Source organism: Sarcophilus harrisii, chromosome 2, assembly GCF_902635505.1.
Source record: "Sarcophilus harrisii chromosome 2, mSarHar1.11, whole genome shotgun sequence".
NCBI lineage: Eukaryota > Metazoa > Chordata > Mammalia > Dasyuromorphia > Dasyuridae > Sarcophilus > Sarcophilus harrisii.
Window position 1 is genome coordinate 43692668 of NC_045427.1, and position 18989 is coordinate 43711656.

An 18989-nucleotide genomic window follows, 5' to 3' on the forward strand; every position below is an offset into this window, starting at 1 on the left:
CTTTATGGAAACTGACAATGATGTGGTTTACTTGGCTTTAACTCCAATGATTACCGAAACAAGGCTCCTTCATGCCATCATTCCCATAATATTCTCAAAAGGAAGAAAAAACAAGTAGTGTGTTTATTAACAGGTAAATGCTCATTTTGCACATGACTGTAAACCTCTTTGTATACCTAGAGCTACTCGGCAACAAAGCACAGAGGAAATACCAGAACACGGTGTAGTTTTCCCTTACCAGCCCTTCACAAGAGTAAGCAATGCACATGATCTGGGGTTTAACCAGCTTCCTCTACTTATACAGCTTTAACCCAACATTCTTCCTCCATGTTCCTGCTGCAAAAATCCACAAGCCTCCAGTATTAACTCTCATAAGAATCTGCCACATTTGAGACATCTTTGCCACCATCTGGCTTCCCACCAGACATAGTCTGACAGGAGAAATCCGTTATTTTGAGTTTCCCTCCAACTAGCATCAGCCTGAGAACACTAAACTCTTGTTACTTGGACTAACTCCACCATCCCACAATGAGATCCATTTTGTTTCCATCTCTTGCCTGAGGGGAAAGTCCCGATCTTATTTGCCATCTGCAAACAAGCACTTCAACTTACAAATGAAGTGCAGGCTAACAACACATAAGGTTACACTAACTTGGCCCGAGAAAAGTGCTTCATCTCACAGGATCAATTCAAGCCTACACATATAAGAACTATCTGACTAAGAAAAAAGAATGGTCATGAATGTACTTCAGGTACCAAGGTACTTCATTCCAAACTTACTTACTCACACACACCCCCACACACACACCCCTACCTCTTTACTATAAAAAAAAAAAAAACATATATAAACAGTATCAAATTCTCCCAATTATTATTACAATTTACCCTATAAGACACATTACACAAAGAGACTTTGCTGGCCCAACAAAAGTATACAAAGCCCCCATCTATTCTGGTATGTTTCACTGTCATGCCCTAGCAAATTTCAGATTACCGGAATGATTTAGAGGGAATAATTATTATTTTGGGAAAAGCAGGTAAGTGTGACTTGAATGAAGTCTCAGTTCACATCAGCACTGCTGTCCTGCATCATTAGTACTTTTATTCACTAAGGGAAGAGTGAAATTCCCGCTCACCTCATTAATCTGGATTCCTAGAATCGGGCCCAATTTTAACAGATTCTTTATTTCCTGGCCCTTAGGAAACTTCACCAACCCACTCTCCTTTTGTGCTGCATGATGCCAAAACCATCATCATAAACATCATAAAAATCTTTACAATTAGCACTTCTGATAAAAGTCTGCCTTCAAAATCCTATAAGGAATTGACACAAATTTATAAGAAATTCCATCACCCAATAGATAAGAAACAAGTTGGTTCTCAAAAAAAAAAAAAAAAATTATAAAAAGGCACTAAAAAAGAGGAATGAAACTAAATTTCAGAGAAATTCACATTAAAACTCTGAAACACTATCTTATACTTATCAAACTGACAAAGAGATAAGATTCATTGCTGATGGAATTACTGAAAAAATAAGCATGCCAATATTTTGTCAGTGGAGTTGTGAATGAGTATAATTTTCTTGGAAACAGGGAAATTACACCCAAAATATTTACAGAAATACTGATACTCTTTTATCCAGTGATCCCAATTTGGGAGTGATATCCTAAGGAAATCATAGACAGGGAAAAAGATCTATGTGTCCCAAATAATTACAGCACCTTCTGTAACAGTCAAAAATAAAAAAGGAGGACAAACTGGGTGTCCATTGTTTAGAAAATGGTTGAACAAATTAAATTACATGAATGTATTAGATTATTATGTATGAAAAATAACTATGAAGAGTTAAAAGATAGATGGGAAGAATGAGTCATCTTTCCTGATTATCAAAAAAACAAAAACCAATCTGCAAATCACCAAAACTGATGGTTTGTCTAAAAGAAGCCTCATGAAAGCCCCAGAAAGGGGAGAAAGGACATCCAGCATAAGAACTTCATGGATGGGCTAGTTGGTCTTAGCAAGAAATGCTAAGCTTGAGCCCCTATTCTCCTAAACTATCTATGTGCTTAACAAAGGGGAGTCATAGACTTTGATGGGGATGTTTATGCCTACCATATATCAGCTGAGTCAAAACCTGCTTTTAGTAACTAAAAACTGATGTTTACATTAACAAAACAAACTAAAAATCTCTACCTTAAATGGGCTTTGTGACTCAGCACAAGTCATTTAACCTCTCAAGGGCACAGGTAATTCTCTAGGACTCCCAAGTTGCTACAGCAGATTTCCACCTGCATCAGTCCTGCACCCATGAATGATATTCTAAGATAAATTATAGACAGGGAAAAAGATCTATGTGTCCCAAAATAATCCTAGCACCTTCGGTAAAAGCCAAAAATAAAAAGGACAAATTGTGTCATACTGGTAAAATGAAACTAAACAAATACTGTAAGGGCAATCATTTCAGCAAGTATCCAATTCATTTTCATCATCCTCAACCAAGTGCAAAAGAGTCCTAGTAAGAAGAAAAAATGGTCAGAATTCCAAGCAGGATAAGATGCAGGGTTCTGGGTGGCCTGCTGTTGGAGAGACTTCTGCTTGGCTACCTAGGCTGTAAGAAGCTCCTCCATAGGGAAAAGGGGAAGGAGATTCTGCCCCTCAGCAATTAGTAGGGCTACAGAAACACACAGATGACTGTAATGATTATCCCCTCCCCTCACTCAATAGCTCTCTCTTCCCTTCTCGAAGACCAGGCCAAAGGGGATACTCAAATTATCTTGGTAGACAGTGGGAAAAAGAAAAACAGAAGCATGAATGAACCTTATGATTGAGTAAACCTAATGGTTAGCCTCCTGCTCTCCAAGTAGCCACAGTCACCTACAGAGAAACTAACCAGGCTGCAATAAACAGTAGGAGCCGGTCGTTGTTACAAAGGACTGATTCAGATTGGACACCATAACTAAAAGTTCAGGTTTTCATTTTTGTTTCTAGCAGGGGAAGGGAACAGCCTCATTCTCCTATCATTGGTTCTAGTTTGAGGCCAGGTCATCGTTCAATGCCCTTTAGAAAATAAAAGTTTTGCAACAAACTGCTGAAATGCCTTTTCAGATATATTACTGGCCAAGTGAGGGGTAGAAGCCTGGTTCTATGGTACAGTGTTGAAAGGAAAAGTGAAGGCAATTCTGGGACTGCTATAATCAACAGGATCCTAACTTTAACCACTCTGTCTGTTTTCTCATATGTAGAAAAAAGCTGAGATAGGCATTCTCCTTCGCTGTTTCCAACTGCAAGGAGACACATCACATCCATCACAACAAAAAATTAATGACATAAGATTCCTTTCAATCTGTGGATTCTTCCCCAATATTAAATCAAATGGGGGTGGAGGGAATAAGGGGGGTGGGCCCTTCTATTTCTTTCCTGAACAATTCCAGCTAGGAAAAAATTCACTGGATATCTTTGCCACTTTCCAGACTTCTTGATTTTTCAAAAGCCCTTTTGTTCTGTATGCAAGGATCAAAAAATTCTCTCAAACAAAACCCCACTCAAAAGCTGGAAAAATGTTCATTCTGAGAAAAACCTCTATTTCATAAGTTAAAACATGGAAGGGCCTGAAGAGAGAGGGAGGGGACAAGGAATTGTGGGTGAAACCCTGTTAACCTCGAACCTTTTGCAGAAAGGAAAAGGAAGATGATCCTCAACCACAGCTTATGTTTTTAGTTAAAGAATCATTCCCTACTTCAGGGACAGCATCAGGGACATTTGCCTGTACGTTCCATGTGGTTTAATTGAATCATTCTGGTGGTCATTATGCCCATTCCAAAACTGATGCACTTACAAATCACTTTAAACACTGAAGTGAATCCCAGACTATGCAAAAGGGGCCAAGAATAGGGGAGAAGAAGACTTTTAGTCCAGGCCTTTTTCTTCCTCTTTCTGAATGTGAAATTTTACAAGGCAAGCTTAGGGCTTGAGATATAGAAAGCAGGCTTGTTTTAACATTCATTTCAGGGGCCTATGTGTTTGCTTTTTAAGATTCATGACTAAAAGAACCTTTTCTTTCAAACAGCTCTCCTTCTCTGACACCAAGTCACGAAATGGGTCCAACTGCAGCTTTCAGGAGGTTGGGGGAAGGGGGTGGGGTTGCTGTTGGCTTCTTAAAGAATTCCTTGAGGTTCTGGCTTGGGCATGTATGCCTGAGGTGCAGGAGGATGCAAAGCAAACACACAAGGCGCTTTTCAGAGGCTGTTAAAAAAAAAACAACAACCTTGGCATCTGGTGCCAATCAAGAAACAGTAGCCGCTGATGTAACTGCAACCCGATCGGAGTGCAATAAAACAGAGGCTTTCATTTGGAGGCTGTGGGCTGGCAGGCTCCAGTGGTCTGATTCAGCACACAATCCATCTAAGGCTGCATCAAGGGGCCGACAACACAAGCAAGCTCCCACATCCCTGGTCCCAAGGCTAGGGATGGTCCCAGAGAGTTGCTCCTCATTCTTCCAAAGCTGCCTCCCCCTTCCTGAGCCATGAGTGGCTGTGCTACTGCTTTAGGGATATCCCAGGGTTGAGACAACAGCATCTCAGTAGTTTCCAGAGTTCTAAATATAACAGGCTGGTTATGGAGTCCTTCAGAAATTGATTTAGCAGTTTCTGCTCTTGGTTATGAGCTCCTCAGGCCCAGATATAACACACAGAAGTACTGTAAAGTCACTTTTAAACCAAATCTTCCTATCTGCTCCAGTAGCTATAGACACAGTCTCCCCTTTATCCATGCCCGAGTGCCTGGCACAGTGGAGGTGTTAAATAAATTCATGACGACTGATTTTCCCCTCCTCAACCAAGCTGGAGCAATAGTAAATAAAATGGCTACAGCTTAGACACAGAAAAGAGAGTTTGATCTCCTTTCTGTCTGTTTCTTCTCCCATTTCAAAGGTTTAAAGGATTAAAAGTTTAATTTATATTAAATAGGAAAATTAGAGTACATTTGGGGTAGCAGTGGAGGAATAACTGAATTATCACATTGAGTACAATGCAAAATTACCATCCTGAAAAGGAAGAAAGGCAATACGGGTTTAATAGATTGAATGCTGGTTTTAAAAAACTCAGAAGAGTTGGGTTTGAGCCTGGCCTCTGACAGTTACTGAGCAGCTCTGTTATTCTAGCGAGTCAAGTCACTTAAATTTTAAGGGTCCAACACGATTCTCTGAAATGAAAAGTTATAGACAAGCTCTTGACCTGCATCAGTAGAAGGAATTTCCAGGGACCCCTGCAGGAACAAAATCATAGGTTTGGACCAAAAAACCAAAAAATGAATGACAACAATGAAAAATTCAGAGAAACATGAGAAGAATTATATGAACTGATGAAGGGTACACAGACAACAAACAGAATGCTGATGACAACATAAAGAGATATTAAGAAGCAGCAAAAGGAGGGTTCAATACAAAAAAAAAAAAAATATATATATATATATATATATGGTGACTATAGGGTCCAAGCTGAGATACACATTCTCCCTCGCTGTTTTCAACTGCAAGGAGACACATCGCATCCATCACAACCAAATTTTTACATGGTGAACCTGACTCATCTTCAGGGATGTAGCTCAGTGAGGTAGGGTATTTGCTGGGGAGTTTCTATGTTGTCAAAACAGAATGTATCAAGAAGAAAAAGATTTACAATGTTCATGGCCTTCCTGTCTGGAGCACAAAAAAGAGTGGGCAGACATGATACAGCTCATGATTTGCAATCTGGTCTTAATACTTAGAACATGATCAAAGAATCCAACTCTGCTTATAAATATGTACAAATGAACCTTTTCTTCTTACTGGGAAATGGATAGCTAGAATCAGAAAGAGACAGAACAAGCAACATAAAGAGAAAGTAAGACACAGGCCAAACATCACATGGCAACTAACAAAGCAGATAAAGCTCTCTGTGGCCACCTCCAAATCCTATCTCACAAGTTATTAACCCCTAGGTTATGGACAAGTCAACTTAACCTCAAAGAATCTCAGTTTTCTCATCTGCAAAATGATGTATTGATAACATGTGTACAGCCCTCCTTCCTGTATAAGATGTGCATTTCACAAAGCATACAGTGATACAGAAATGGGAGCTACTTATCGTTATTGTTTTTATTATGGGGAGACCACATTTAAAAAAGCAAGTTGCTCTCAGACCTACCTGCCATTAGCGCAGAAAGAACTCAACATCAAATACTCATTTCTCACACTCAGAGCTGTTCCTGTGCAGAAAAGACCCCAGGAAGTAGCCTCCATCTGCAAACCAGAGCTTAGCATCAAATCCCATTGAAGGCAGAGACAGGGGAGATGTCCCAGCATAAAAGCAGTAGCTACTGGCCACTGTGTACTTCTAAGACATTAAGAAAGCTCTCCATCACCATTTCCTCTGCCAAGGAAAAATCCAATAGTTTTTTCTTGTGAGAACCTCAACAAGAAAAAAGTAAGCATAAACAGTCGACTTTTCCAACCATCTTTCATCAATAGAAAGACTAATGAAAGGATCCAACTGTGTCTTGTGGAGCTGCAAAACTACAGGTAAAAATGGCAAACTGCCATCACCCAGATCCTACTTCAGAAAATCAACTTTGGACGAATTGGTCCATTTACTTAAAGAATTTCTTAACACAATGTGATCCAAAAACACTAACAGCAGCTCAATTGTGTGTCACTGCTTATAATACTCACTACATTTCCAGCAGAGAAAATCCACATGGGGAACAGAGATCATGACAGAAAAACTGATATCCTTTTTTAAGGCAGATGAGGAAAATCTGTGGATAAAACAGTGGACTAGAACTAAGGCCAACCTGAATTCAAAATCTAACTCCAACAATTACTAGCTGTATGAAAGTCACTTATCCTCTCTCAGCCTGTTTCCTCATCTGTAAAATGGGTATAATAACCTTTATACTTATCTAACAGGGTTTTTGTAAGGATCATGTAAGATCATGTATGTAAAGTATTTTGACAACTTTAAAGCATTCTAGAAAGCCAGTTATTATTTGTGACATTTTCCCCCAAAATCTCCTGTCTAACCCAACATGGAGCTGATCAATGCAATCTCCTGTTTAAGCAAGGGCTGCTATTTACCTTCTTTCAAGACAGGAGGCCCCTAAATGCTTCTCTCTAAAATGCTACCCCTCCCATGTTTCCAGGATGGCAGGCATCAGGAGAGACAGAAGCAGGCCTCTATTTGACTTACAATCGCTGCATAGATCTCTGCTCTGAATAGGCGGCTTTATGGAGTCAGAAAACCCACAGCTATGGACCACACCACAGACCACAAACAGCAGTAAATATCCATAAGGTTGTTTTTCTAAGTGGGCAGTAACACCCTGTCTAATTAAGGTACAGTTTCCATCATATTCTAGTTTGGTACACCCCACTACCAAACCTAGCCACCCATTCAACACCCTACGGCAAAAGCCAGATAGCCAGCAATGGGTTTCAGATTGACAATTCCTGTTCTTCTGGCTTGCTAAAAGGTAGATAGGGAAAATGACAGTGGTGGCGCTGACCATGAACTGCTTTCAGTAAAGGAGTCGGTACAATTCCTGAAAGCAACCTGGAATTATAGAAATAAAATTCCTGTAATATCCATATCCTCAGACCCAGAGATTCACTCTGCTAAAAGTCAAGGATGTTAGAATCAGAAAGAAAGATCCCATATACTTCAAAATGCTCAAGAGAGTACTTTTGGGGCAGTTAGGTGGCACAGTGGACAGTCAGAAGGACCTGAATTCAAATCCAATCTCAGACATTTGACCCGTACTATGTGACTCTGGTCAAGTCACTTAACCCAAATATCTCACCAAAAAAAAAGAAAAGAAAGAAGAGAGAGAGAGAGAGAGAGAGAGAGAGAGAAGGAAGGAAGGGAGGGAGGGAGGGAGGGAGGGAGGGAGGAAGGAAGGAAGGAAGGAAGGAAGGAAGGAAGGAAGGAAGGAAGGAAGGAAGGAAGGAGGGAGGGAGGGAGGGAGGGAGGGAAGGAGGAGGGAGGAGGAAGGAAGGAAGGAAGGAAGGAAGGAAGGAAGGAGGAAGGAAGAAAAAGGAAGGAAGAGAAAGGAAGGAAGAGAAAGGAAGGAAGGAAGGAAGGAAGGAAGGAAGGAAGGAAGGAAGGAAGGAAGGAAGGAAGGAAGGAAGGAAGGAAGAAAAAGAGAGAAAGGAAGGAAGAAAAAGAGAGAAAGAGAGAAAGAAAGAAAGAAAGAGCGAGAAAGAAGGAAGGAAGGAAGGGAAAGAAGAAAGGAAGAAAGCGGGAGGGAGGGAGGGAGGGAGAGAGAGAGAAAGAAAGCACTTACAATAGCAAGGAACTGGGGGAAAGGGGGAGATATCCATTGATAGGGGAAATGACTACACAAATTGTGGGTACATGCATGGAATATGATGGCACTTTAAAAAATGATGACCATGAAGAAGAAAAAAAATTGGGAAGATCTCTTAAAAGACTGATAGAAAGTGAAGTGATCAGAACCAGGAAAACAGGAGACACAATGACAATGTAAATGGAAAGATTAATAACAAAACAACAGAAAGTGAATGCTGTGAGATTATAGGAAGCTTGACTTTTTTTTTTTTTTTTAATTTTTTTTTTTTTTTAAATTTAATAGCCTTTTATTTACAGGATATATACATGGGTAGGAAGCTTGACTTTCAATGTAAGACAAGCCCATCCTTTCACCCAATTTTTTGCAGAGTGGGGGACCCCTATGTATAACATCAGAATTTTCAATAGATTAATATTGCTGAACATTTTTCTCCTTCCTCTTTTTTCTTATTTATTAAAAAATGGTTACTCTTTGGAGGTAAGTTAAGAAAGTGATACGGTGGGAGATGTAGATGATAAAAACCAAAAGGTATCCATAAACTTTTTTTAAAGAACATTTTGTAATTACAATCAAGTCTGTCCTTCCCTCCATCCTCTGCAGAGATGGATTCCAAGGGCTGTATATACCACCTTATTCTGATAATGATTTATCTAGTTTTGTTGATTTATTATTATTTTTTTTTTTTTTTGCTTTTCTTCTTTTGTTCTCTACTGTAAAAGATAGAGAAATAGAAGGGAATAAGCACTTATTAGTCATCTATTGTGTGTGGCACTGTGCTTAGTGTTTAGTGATTTCTAAATATCTCATTTGATCCTCACAACAGGATCGGCAAGCAGGTGCTATTTTATTCCCCTGTTTACAGATGAGGAAACTCAAAGAAAGATGAAGTGATTTGCCCAGTCACCAGATAGTAACTGAGGCCATATTTGAATTCGGGCTTTCTGGACTCCAAGTCTAGTACTATACGAAGGGAGACAGCAATAATATAATCAGAAATAAAGGCAATATGAAACCTAGAGACATCAATGAAAATTTCAAAAACAAAAAGGGAAAACAATGCTTGAAAAGTGACAGAGAAGTGTTAAAAAGCCAAAAAAGAGCCAATTAAGAACTAGCCGCCTGTGTGCTCTTCCTGAGGTAGGCATCCTACATGTTACCAACCTTGCCCACAGTGGATTTACTTGTTCCTGTGGCAAAGCCAATTCTCCAAACAAACAAGCATTACGTGCATGCCAGGGAGACAAGAAGCTCGCCCAGAAAAACCACACAAAGAAAAAGGAGGCCTCTTACTGCAGCCAAAGTATAGTAGGAATATTTTCAATCGATCAATTGAAAAACATTTAAGTGCTAACTGTGTGCTGGGTACTAACTATTATATAGTGAGAAGCCCAGCCAACAAATATTTCTCCCCCAGAGAGCTTCCTAAAGGTCATCTTGTTGTTTCCTTAATCCTCAGCTTTAAAAGGGCAGGATGGGGTTTCCCAAATGTTCAGAGGGCCCCAATGAAGAAGAGCCTCGGGAATTTTTCTGTAGCCCTAAGAGCAGGTATAGCTCCAACATCATACAGTCCCCGAGGCCACCGAGGACAAAGTTCCATTCCTGCATTTGTCAGGGAAGATCAGAATGAAGGAGACTCTGGAGTTCACACAGTGGCCCACTCAGAGAAGGGAAGAGATAACCAAGTAAACTCTTTTTTCTTCGTAGTAATCTCCATACCATATTATATCTTTCAAGCTTAGTCCCATGTATAGAAAATAACTTCTGAAGGGCCAACATGAGGAGAGACTGGCATTGTTCTAGCTGTGGCTTACAGCAACCTATGGTTGTGCTCTGAATAGAATCCTTTATGGGATGGGGCCAAAATGCCACAGCTGTGGGCCAGGTCACCGACCAGGAAGAGCAATAAATAGCCATTTGTGTTTCCAGGCAGGCGGAAGCACCTTGGCTAATTAAGGCACATCATAAACAAGTGACTGCCTGACAAAGATTTACTGAATGCCTACTGTGTGCACAGCCTCACCACATGCAGTGCTGCCTTGTTCTATCCTGAGACTAAAAATAAAAAGGGAATAACTGAGAAAGGAAAGTTTGGGGCTATTTTTCCCCATACATCACATACCTCTTCTACCACTAAAGTAAACAGGGAAAGGGTGTGTCCACAGCAGGAGCAAGTTATCAATCGCCTCCCTCTTCCAAAGGCTCTACTGGGAAGGGCCTGAATACTGCCGTGGCAGACAATCATACTCCTTCCCTTCCAAAAGCCCTAGATGGATCATCAAAGGAAAACAGAGTCCTGGTGCTGCTTGCTGCTGGTAACAGTTTAACCACAGGGTTTAGTTGTCCATGACGCTTGGGAAATTTGGCTTACAAAAGCTGAAGGCTGACAGTATGAATACGCCTTAGTGACTCCCCATAATGTTTTGCATCCAAAGCACCTCCATCATTCCTTCATCATACTTACTTTTCCCCCCGTTGTTCTTCAGCACATTGGAGAGATTGACAGAAGCAGTGCCCAGCAACTCATTTCTCAAGGTGTGGCAGCTCCAAACCTTCAGATCTAGGTGGCTCTGGGCTGTGACATTCCTGAAAAACAAATATCTACTTTATCCCACTCACACACCGAGCAGATAAGCTATTCCTACAACTCAGGAGGAACCCAAAGTAGTGTTACAACTCTGAGAAAAAGCCTCGAGGGTACAAACAGAATTCCTGTCACTCACAAAGATGACCCTGAAATTTTCTGGCTGGTCCCAAACACTTTTTGACACTGATAGAGGAGTGCAGAATGAAGAAAAGGGATGTGAGAGACCGGCCACATTAGGCTCACCATGAGGCCTCCTTTCTCTTCCCATACTACTATTTCAAGAGGAAAAAAGTTCTCTTACAAGATGATGATCTCATTCCAGAGTAGCTCAGAACTCCCGATCCGTTTCCCAGTCTTCTTGGTCTCGCTGGGGAGCCCATCCACTGCCACCTCCACAAAGGAGTTAATGCGAGGCTGGCGACTGTGCACCTTGGGCTTTGCTGACACCACTGTGCAGAAAAAGAGAGACAAGGGGAGTCCTCAAAGCCAGGTCTCAGGGTTCCTTCACACCCCTCCATGGCAGATCTCTGGAGCTCACTCAATTGTAAGAGACTAAGATTTCATAGAACACAAAGCTAAACAAATATCTTAGCTGAGCCATCAACAATCAAAGCGATAATAACTCTGAGTGACAATAATAGGATCCCCCTCTATGTCTTCTAAGTACCCACAAATCAGAGGGCATGCCTGGCACTCTCTCTCCAACCCATGATGGCAAATATACTTCTTCCTAACATGGCTCGTCAGGTTCACAGTTAGAGGCTTTTCTATCTCTGTAGCCTCTCTATATGGATCTTTTTAAAAACACTCCAGGATTTGGGGGTATTATCCTTGTGCAGGAAACAGAAACATTTTCTATATCACTCTGTTCTCAGCATATGTGTTAACAAAGAAAGCCTCGTCTTTGTGAAGATTTTACAATCCCCTCCTCTCACTGAGATCTCAAAGGCGGATATATGGCGAGATTCCATTGCCTCAAGACACGGCTAAGGCTGCTATCCCATCATCAAAAAGGTAGTGTCCCCCAGAGAACCAAATTTACACAGCATGTGCTAATAAATAAATGCTTCTTGATTACAAGTTTGCTTTCTAAATCTGCCTACTTTTAGAAACTCACAAGAGGTCAGTGAAGTGGAGAAAAAAGAAAAGCCCAAGAGCAAGACAGAGGCAAGCTTGGCTTCCAGAGTGACAAGGTGCTGGAGAAAAGGGAGAGGGGCCCAAATGAGGGATATGGGCACCACCTAGTGGTAGTGGGGACTTTCAGCACCCAGAAGGGATGGATGGGTGACTACAGCTAAGTCTGAAATAATGTCTTTCCACCACAAAGCACTTTTAAGGAGAGCAGTTCTCAATTAGATGGTACTTTTCAGCTAATGAAACATTTTACAATATCCTCACGCCAACCTTGTCAGATAAGTAACTTAGAATTAGAATTGGGTTCACGTTACCAATGGGGAAACAGGCTTCAAGTGGGAAGGGATTTTTGCCCAAGGTCACACAGTCAGTTTATTGTAAGAGACATTTTAGTGCTCTTTACACCACTCCCCCACTTCAAAAAAGGCCAAAGGGCTGGATAAAAGAAGTACTTAAATGTGTTCCAAAAAGACAATAAATCAATACCCAAAGCAAGTCTCACTATCAGAACAAAAATTACCTGAGATGAGCACACCGATTCTCCAATAATATTGATTTCTATTTCTAATGTCATCAAACTACCACAGAATGCAGGATGCTAAGAGTCAACATGGGGGCGACCTTCAGGAACCAATATCCATGAGCATTTATTAAATGTTTACTGTGAGTTGTGATATGTACATGGGAGTCGTCTTGTCAGAGCATCTTGCTCTAAAGGAAGCAAACACTAAAAACTGTGAAATCTTGAATGTCCTAAAAATGACTACAGAACAGGTTCTGGGCTATACACAGGGGACAAAAAGCTCAAAGTGAAAAAAGCCCCTGCTCTTTTAAGGACTTTGTAGTCCCATTAAAAAAAAAATAGCAGCTCACAAGATGCTACTAGAGGGATATAACATTATGATCTAGCACACACCAAAGTCTCCTTTATTCCTGGCTTTGGGCACTCGGGGAGAAAGAAGGAAAGGATGAAGTCATTGGTGGAGACAATCCTCCATATTCCCCGCTGACCCAAGTCCTCTCAAAAGCTGCTACAGAATAGAACTCTGGGGCACTAACAATAAAGCTGGCAGACCATAATACAGTTTTGTCCAGGAATGATCCCGTTGAGAGGCCTAAGATCAACCCCTAAATATTGTTTCCATCATTCTATAGATGTGGCCCCAGAGCTGGGCCTGCTCCCATGTCAAGAAACTAACCTTCCTACCTTCTTCTGGGACTTTTCGAGGGAAGATCTAGGGGTGCTAAAAAGGACAACAGTACAAGAAGGGGTGCCCACTTAGGGAAAATGCAGCCTCCTCTCCACAGTTCTAACCAACACACTGGGACTGTCCAACAGTGGGCTAAGCTCAAAGAGGCTGGTTTTCTCTGCCCAGGACAATGCCTTAATGTCTCTTCACCAAAGATTCTCCTTGCTGCTGTAGGTCACTGGCCCTCAACAAGACAAACACAAGTTTCACTCACCTTTCAAAGTAAGCTGAGACTTCTCGAAAGGTAGGCCCACCCCTGCCCTGCTGGAGCTAGCAGATGCCATATCATCACCATGAAACTGTAAGACAACAGATCAATAAGCTTTAGAGAGGGTTCGTCTGAGAAAAGAGGAAACATACTCGAGACAGAACTCAAGGTCATTAGTGGCAAAATGACCCAATAACTGGGTCACCCGGTGATTACTATAAATTACTATGGACTTGGAGGATTTTAGAACTGCTCAGACTTGGGCAACCTCTACAAAAGTACCCAGGAAAGAAAAGTGGAGATCTGGAACAGCCAGAGATCATATGAAATATGGCTTGATAATGTCAAATCACCAATTCCTCCAAGATACTGGAGGATTTTAGAGTTCAAAAGGACCCTAGCAATCCTGTAGCTTTACTCCCTGACTGTGAAGATGAGGAAATAGAGATCCTGAGAGGAAAGGACATGCCCAGAGTCAGACAAGAGATAAGAGGCAAAGGGGGATAAGAAACTATGGTCTCGTGCCCTAAATGCAGGGGTCTGGTCACCCCACCATGCTGTGTCCAGGAGGAAAAGAGGAGCTTTGGGAAATGCCAATTCAGAAAGCCCAAGACAGAAGACCCAGATGGGAAGATGTCAGCCATTATGATCCTTTCTTTTTATTTTTTATTCTGAATTTAACAAACAACAACAAAACCTGCTAACAACATTTCTACATAAAAGGAATAAAAATATAGAATTGATTATATGAAGTTGATAGAGGTGCTGCTAACAAACTGCCCAGTACAGCCCAAACCAGATTAAAATGTAATTGGGAAATTTTAACAAAATACAACATAAAAAATTTGATTGTTTTCTAAATCCTCAGAAATCCATTTCTTTTTGAGGTTGACAATTGTCTGCGTTTCCTTATGAACTTTTTCCAGCTCCCTTTTATGCATTTTGAAAAACAGTTTCAATGATCCCCCTTTTATCACTACCTCCTCTCCTTCCCCTCAAGCACCTCACATACATAAATACTAAGAGAAAAACATAATCCCTATAACATATAACATAGTCGAGCCACACACTGGTCAGTCCAAAAGTACACATCTCCTTCTGCCCTCCCCTGGGGCAGGAGATGGGCTACATGCTCCTGGCTCTTCCTGAGTCAGTCGCAACCCTTTGATGAAATCAATGTGCTGCCATCAGCATTAGTCCAAAGCCACTGTGGCATCTAGTCATCACCTCATTGGTTCCTGGGGTTTCATCTGTACATGATCTTTCTCCCGTCTGCTCTGAACAGTCATTCAGGTTTACAACATGGTTCCTATTCCTGCACTTCACCCAACGAATACTGTTCCCACCTTTAGTACTGCAACATGTTCTACTCTCTAGAAATAGCCTTGGAAGAAGAGTTCATTATTGATACAAACTAAGCCACTGTGATCTCCTGGGTCAGTTCCATTTTTTCAGGACCCACATACAGAGAACTTTTTGCTTCTAATCCAACCACAGAGTAGTAGTGATTTATGAAATATCATACAGAACAAAAACACACAGTTTCTAAAGTAGACAAAAGGTCTGTTTTGAAACCTGGAGGCTGAAATGAGTTAGTCAAATATTACCATAACCATATCCCACAAGGCTTCAGGAGTCATAATAGCACTGTGGTAAATTCTCCCAAAACCCTTCAAAGCTGCAAATGTAATAACCACTGGGTTGGCTCCTTTACTTGCTTCTTAAAACTTTTCCCATTCAAAACCATTTCCATTCAAGATCCCTTTTCACATTAAAATTTTTATGTGACTCCAGGCAAATAGGTATATAAAATAGGTATACAAATTAAACATTTACTAAAAATAAATCATAATTTTGTGACCTATTTGGTTACAATATCCAAAAAGATATTTGGGTCTGCCTTCATTTCATAAACTCCATAATTCAATTACAAGACCACATTTGGGGTCACAAACCAGTTTAAGAAGCTGGGTCTTACAATTTCAACAGACTTGTGATGGAAATAACTATCCACATACAGAGAAAAAACTACAGAGAATGAATGTGAATCAAAGCATAGTACTTTCACCTTTTTTTAGGGGGGGGGGGAGGGTATTTGCTAGATTTTTTTATTTTCCTTTTCATTTTTTTCTCCTTTTGACCCGATTTTTCTTGCACAGCATAAAAAATATGGAAATATGTTTAGAAGATTTGCACATGTTTAACCTATAATGGTTAAACCTATATATATATATATATATGCATAAACTGCCTAAGGGAAAAGGGAGGAAGGGAAGTAGGGAACACAAGATTTTGCAGGGATGAATGTTGAAAACTATCTTTGTATGTGTTTGGAAAAATAAAAAGCTATTTTAAATATTTTTTTAAAAGAAACTGGGCTCTATATAACTCATTAGAGGCAGTTTCCAGAAGTGCAAACTTACTTGTTCACCCCACACTTAAGCTCTCTATGAGAGAAAGATGCAGGCATTTTAGCCTCAGTAACTACTTCTTAAATCCCCACAGAAATCAAACACTCATCTTTTGTTATTTCCTGAAGGTGACAGGGCAGAAAACTTGACCTTTGGTGACCATGGTGAGTGCAATGCCCCTGACTGTCATTTATAAGGAACTTTAAGTCAATCACATTGTTGATCTTCAGAACAACCCTATAAAGGAAGTGCTTTCCCCAATTTCCAGATGGAAAACCTGAAGCTCATAGACAGTAAAAGAATTGCTTCTAACCACAGAGCTATGACTAATTCCATACTTTTTGGGGGGACAGATCTTAGATTTCATTGGTGTAATGAAATCCTCTCCACGTAAACTTCCCCTACCAAGACAACCTAGCATATGTTCTGTATGATATTTCATAAATTTTACAATTTTTAGTCTTTGAGAGCTCAGAGATTAAATAGCTCTTCCGAGATCATAGACAGTGTGGCTACAGATAGGCTTGGCCCCTATGTTTTCCTGGCTCTTTAGCTACCAGCACCCCCCACCCTTCCATCCCACTCCCTCCTTCCTCCTTTCCATAACAAGGTGACCCAGAATTGATTTATATTCCAGTCCAAAAAGAGAATCAATTAGACTGATACCAATTAGAAAGGACAAAATTCTGCACTTCATCTTTGGATTTAACACTCTCCCAGGGCAGAGCCCAGCTCCTGCCTGCTTGGGTAAATGAGTGTTTTCATAAGATTATATGACTAACAAGCTAATAATAATAATAATAATAAAACAATAATAATGATAGCTAAGTTTTATATAGTGGTTACTACGTGGCAGGAATTGTGCTAAGCACTTTATAATTATTATCTCATTTGATCCTCATGATAACCCTCCAAGATCAGTACTATTATTATTTCCATTTTACAGATGAGGAAACTGAGTTAAGCAAACCTGCCTAGGGCCACATAGCCACAAAGTGTCTGAAGCCAAATTTGAACTTGCGTATTCCTGACTCCAAGACTAGCTCTCTTATCCACTGCATCACCTAGCAGCCAGTCTCCCAATGACACACCTCTATACATTTAATTAAACTGGTCCTTGGACAGCAGATATTTGGGTCTGCCCTCACTCCACAAACACAACTCTGTCAGCTTGGGAAGAGGTACTTGAGCTGATGTTCTACTTGAAATAGCCTGGAAGAACCCAGAGCCACTCTTGCACTAGGGAGGCATCAGAAGGGGCTTTGGGTGGAGGTGACGTAGATAAATGCAATCTATACATTCACTTACGTCCTCGTCATGGAGAATATTCCAGATCTGTGCATTCCTTCTCAAGCCTCCCACATACAGCACCCTGTCCCTGTATCTTTATCCTCCTAAGCTTTGCCCTGGACCTTCTTTTGTCCCTTTAGGCTCTCTCACCTGTCATGGGCTCCCTTGATCCAAAGATCATTGCTATGCATGCTATATCCAGTATGTATAGAGAGAAAGATACCTATATCTCTTTCCTGAGCCACAGACATGCATCTCTAACAACCTGTAAGATATTTCAAATTGGATGTCCTATAAACAATTCAAACTCAACATGTCCAAAACAGAATTCCTTATCTTTTCCCCAAAAACCTCTTTTTCCAAGCTTCCCTATTACCATCAAGGATACCTCCATTCTCCCAGTTACCCAGGTTGGCAACCTCCAGAAAAACCTTGACCCTACCCCCACTTAGCTCTCCATCCCGTCTGTTGTAAGATCTTGTCCTTTCTCCCTTCATGGCACCTTTGCTCTATGACCCATTCTCTCCAGCCATGTGGCTCTCATCACTCCTCTCCTGACCTGCTGCTCCAGTGTGCTGCTTGCTCTCTCTGACTCAAGTCTCTCCACACAATTTCTCGTTCCTAAAGCAGAGGTCTGATCATCCCCAACAGACTCCACTGGCTCTCTCATCCGGTTCTTACCCTAACAATCTTCTTATACTCTATTCCCCCAAACACATTCAAAAATCCAGCCTGGCCTTCTTACTGTTCCTGAAGTATGACACTCTCTCTGCTAACTTCATTTCTCTAGCTCCCTCTTCTTATCTTGACTTCCTGGTTTCCACAGCTTCCCTCAAGACTCAACTCAGTAGGTAAACATTTAATAAGCACCTACTATGTACCAAGCACTAAGTGAAAGATTAAGGATTAGGTCCCTGCTTTCAAAGAGCTCTCACTTAAATAAGAAGACATGCAAAGAACTGTGAACAAAGAATGTAAAGGATAAATTGGAAATAATCAACAGAGGGAAGGCATTAGAATTAAGTGAGTCTGGGAAAGACTTTCTGCAGATGGGATTTTAGCTGGGAAATAGAAGAAATCAAGAAGTCAGGAGGTAGAGATGAAGGGGGGGAGAGAGAGAGCATTCCAGACATGGGAGATAATAAAAATACCGAGAACTGCAACATGGAGTTTTTTGTTTTAGGAACAATGAGGAGGCCAAAGTCACTAGGTTGGGAGGGAGGGAGGCAAGGAGAAGGAGGAGGAAGGGTCTGGGAATAAGGTATAAGAATACAGGAAAAGTAGAGAGGAGTGAGGTGGGAAAGGGGCTGGCTGTAAAAGAGTTTTGAGGATAAAAGAACAGAATGTAAAATTGGATCCTGGAGGTGATAAGGAGTCATTGGAGCTTACTGAGTAGTCAGACCTCACTTTGACTGCTGCAGAACAGACTAGAGTGGGGCGAGCCTCATGACAAGATCATCAACCTGCCATAGCTGCTGCAATAGCTCACACTTGAGATGATACACAAGGGTGGCAGCAATGTCACAAAGAGGGCCATGTGAGATACCTTTTGTATCTCCACTGCTAGGACTTTTCCTCCGAGATAACCCTCCATTTACACCATATATATCTTGTATATGAATAGTCTTTTGCACGTTGTCCCATCCATCATGTGAACTCTTGAAGATAAGGATGCATTTCTAACTTTCATTTTAGCGATGGCATTTAGCACAGTGCCTGACATATAGTGAGTGCTTAACAATTTGCTTGCTAACTGATGGCTGTCTGCC

General features: G+C 40.9%; 1 protein-coding gene across 3 annotated transcripts in view; it reads right to left on the minus strand.

The window, feature by feature from the left end:
• Positions 1–18989, minus strand: part of WWP2 (WW domain containing E3 ubiquitin protein ligase 2) — a 122128-nt gene that overhangs the window by 92558 nt on the left and 10581 nt on the right. Inside the window, exons 2-4 of one of the 3 annotated variants that reach the window (XM_031950075.1) lie at positions 13526–13610; positions 11229–11376; positions 10805–10926 (exon numbers count right to left, since the gene is read on the minus strand). In XM_031950075.1, the coding sequence (XP_031805935.1) occupies positions 10805–10926; positions 11229–11376; positions 13526–13595 (340 nt within the window). In that variant the 5' untranslated portion in view covers positions 13596–13610. The remainder of the gene's footprint in view (positions 1–10804; positions 10927–11228; positions 11377–13525; positions 13611–18989) is intronic. The other 2 variants (XM_031950074.1, XM_031950076.1) reach the window with 2 other exon arrangements.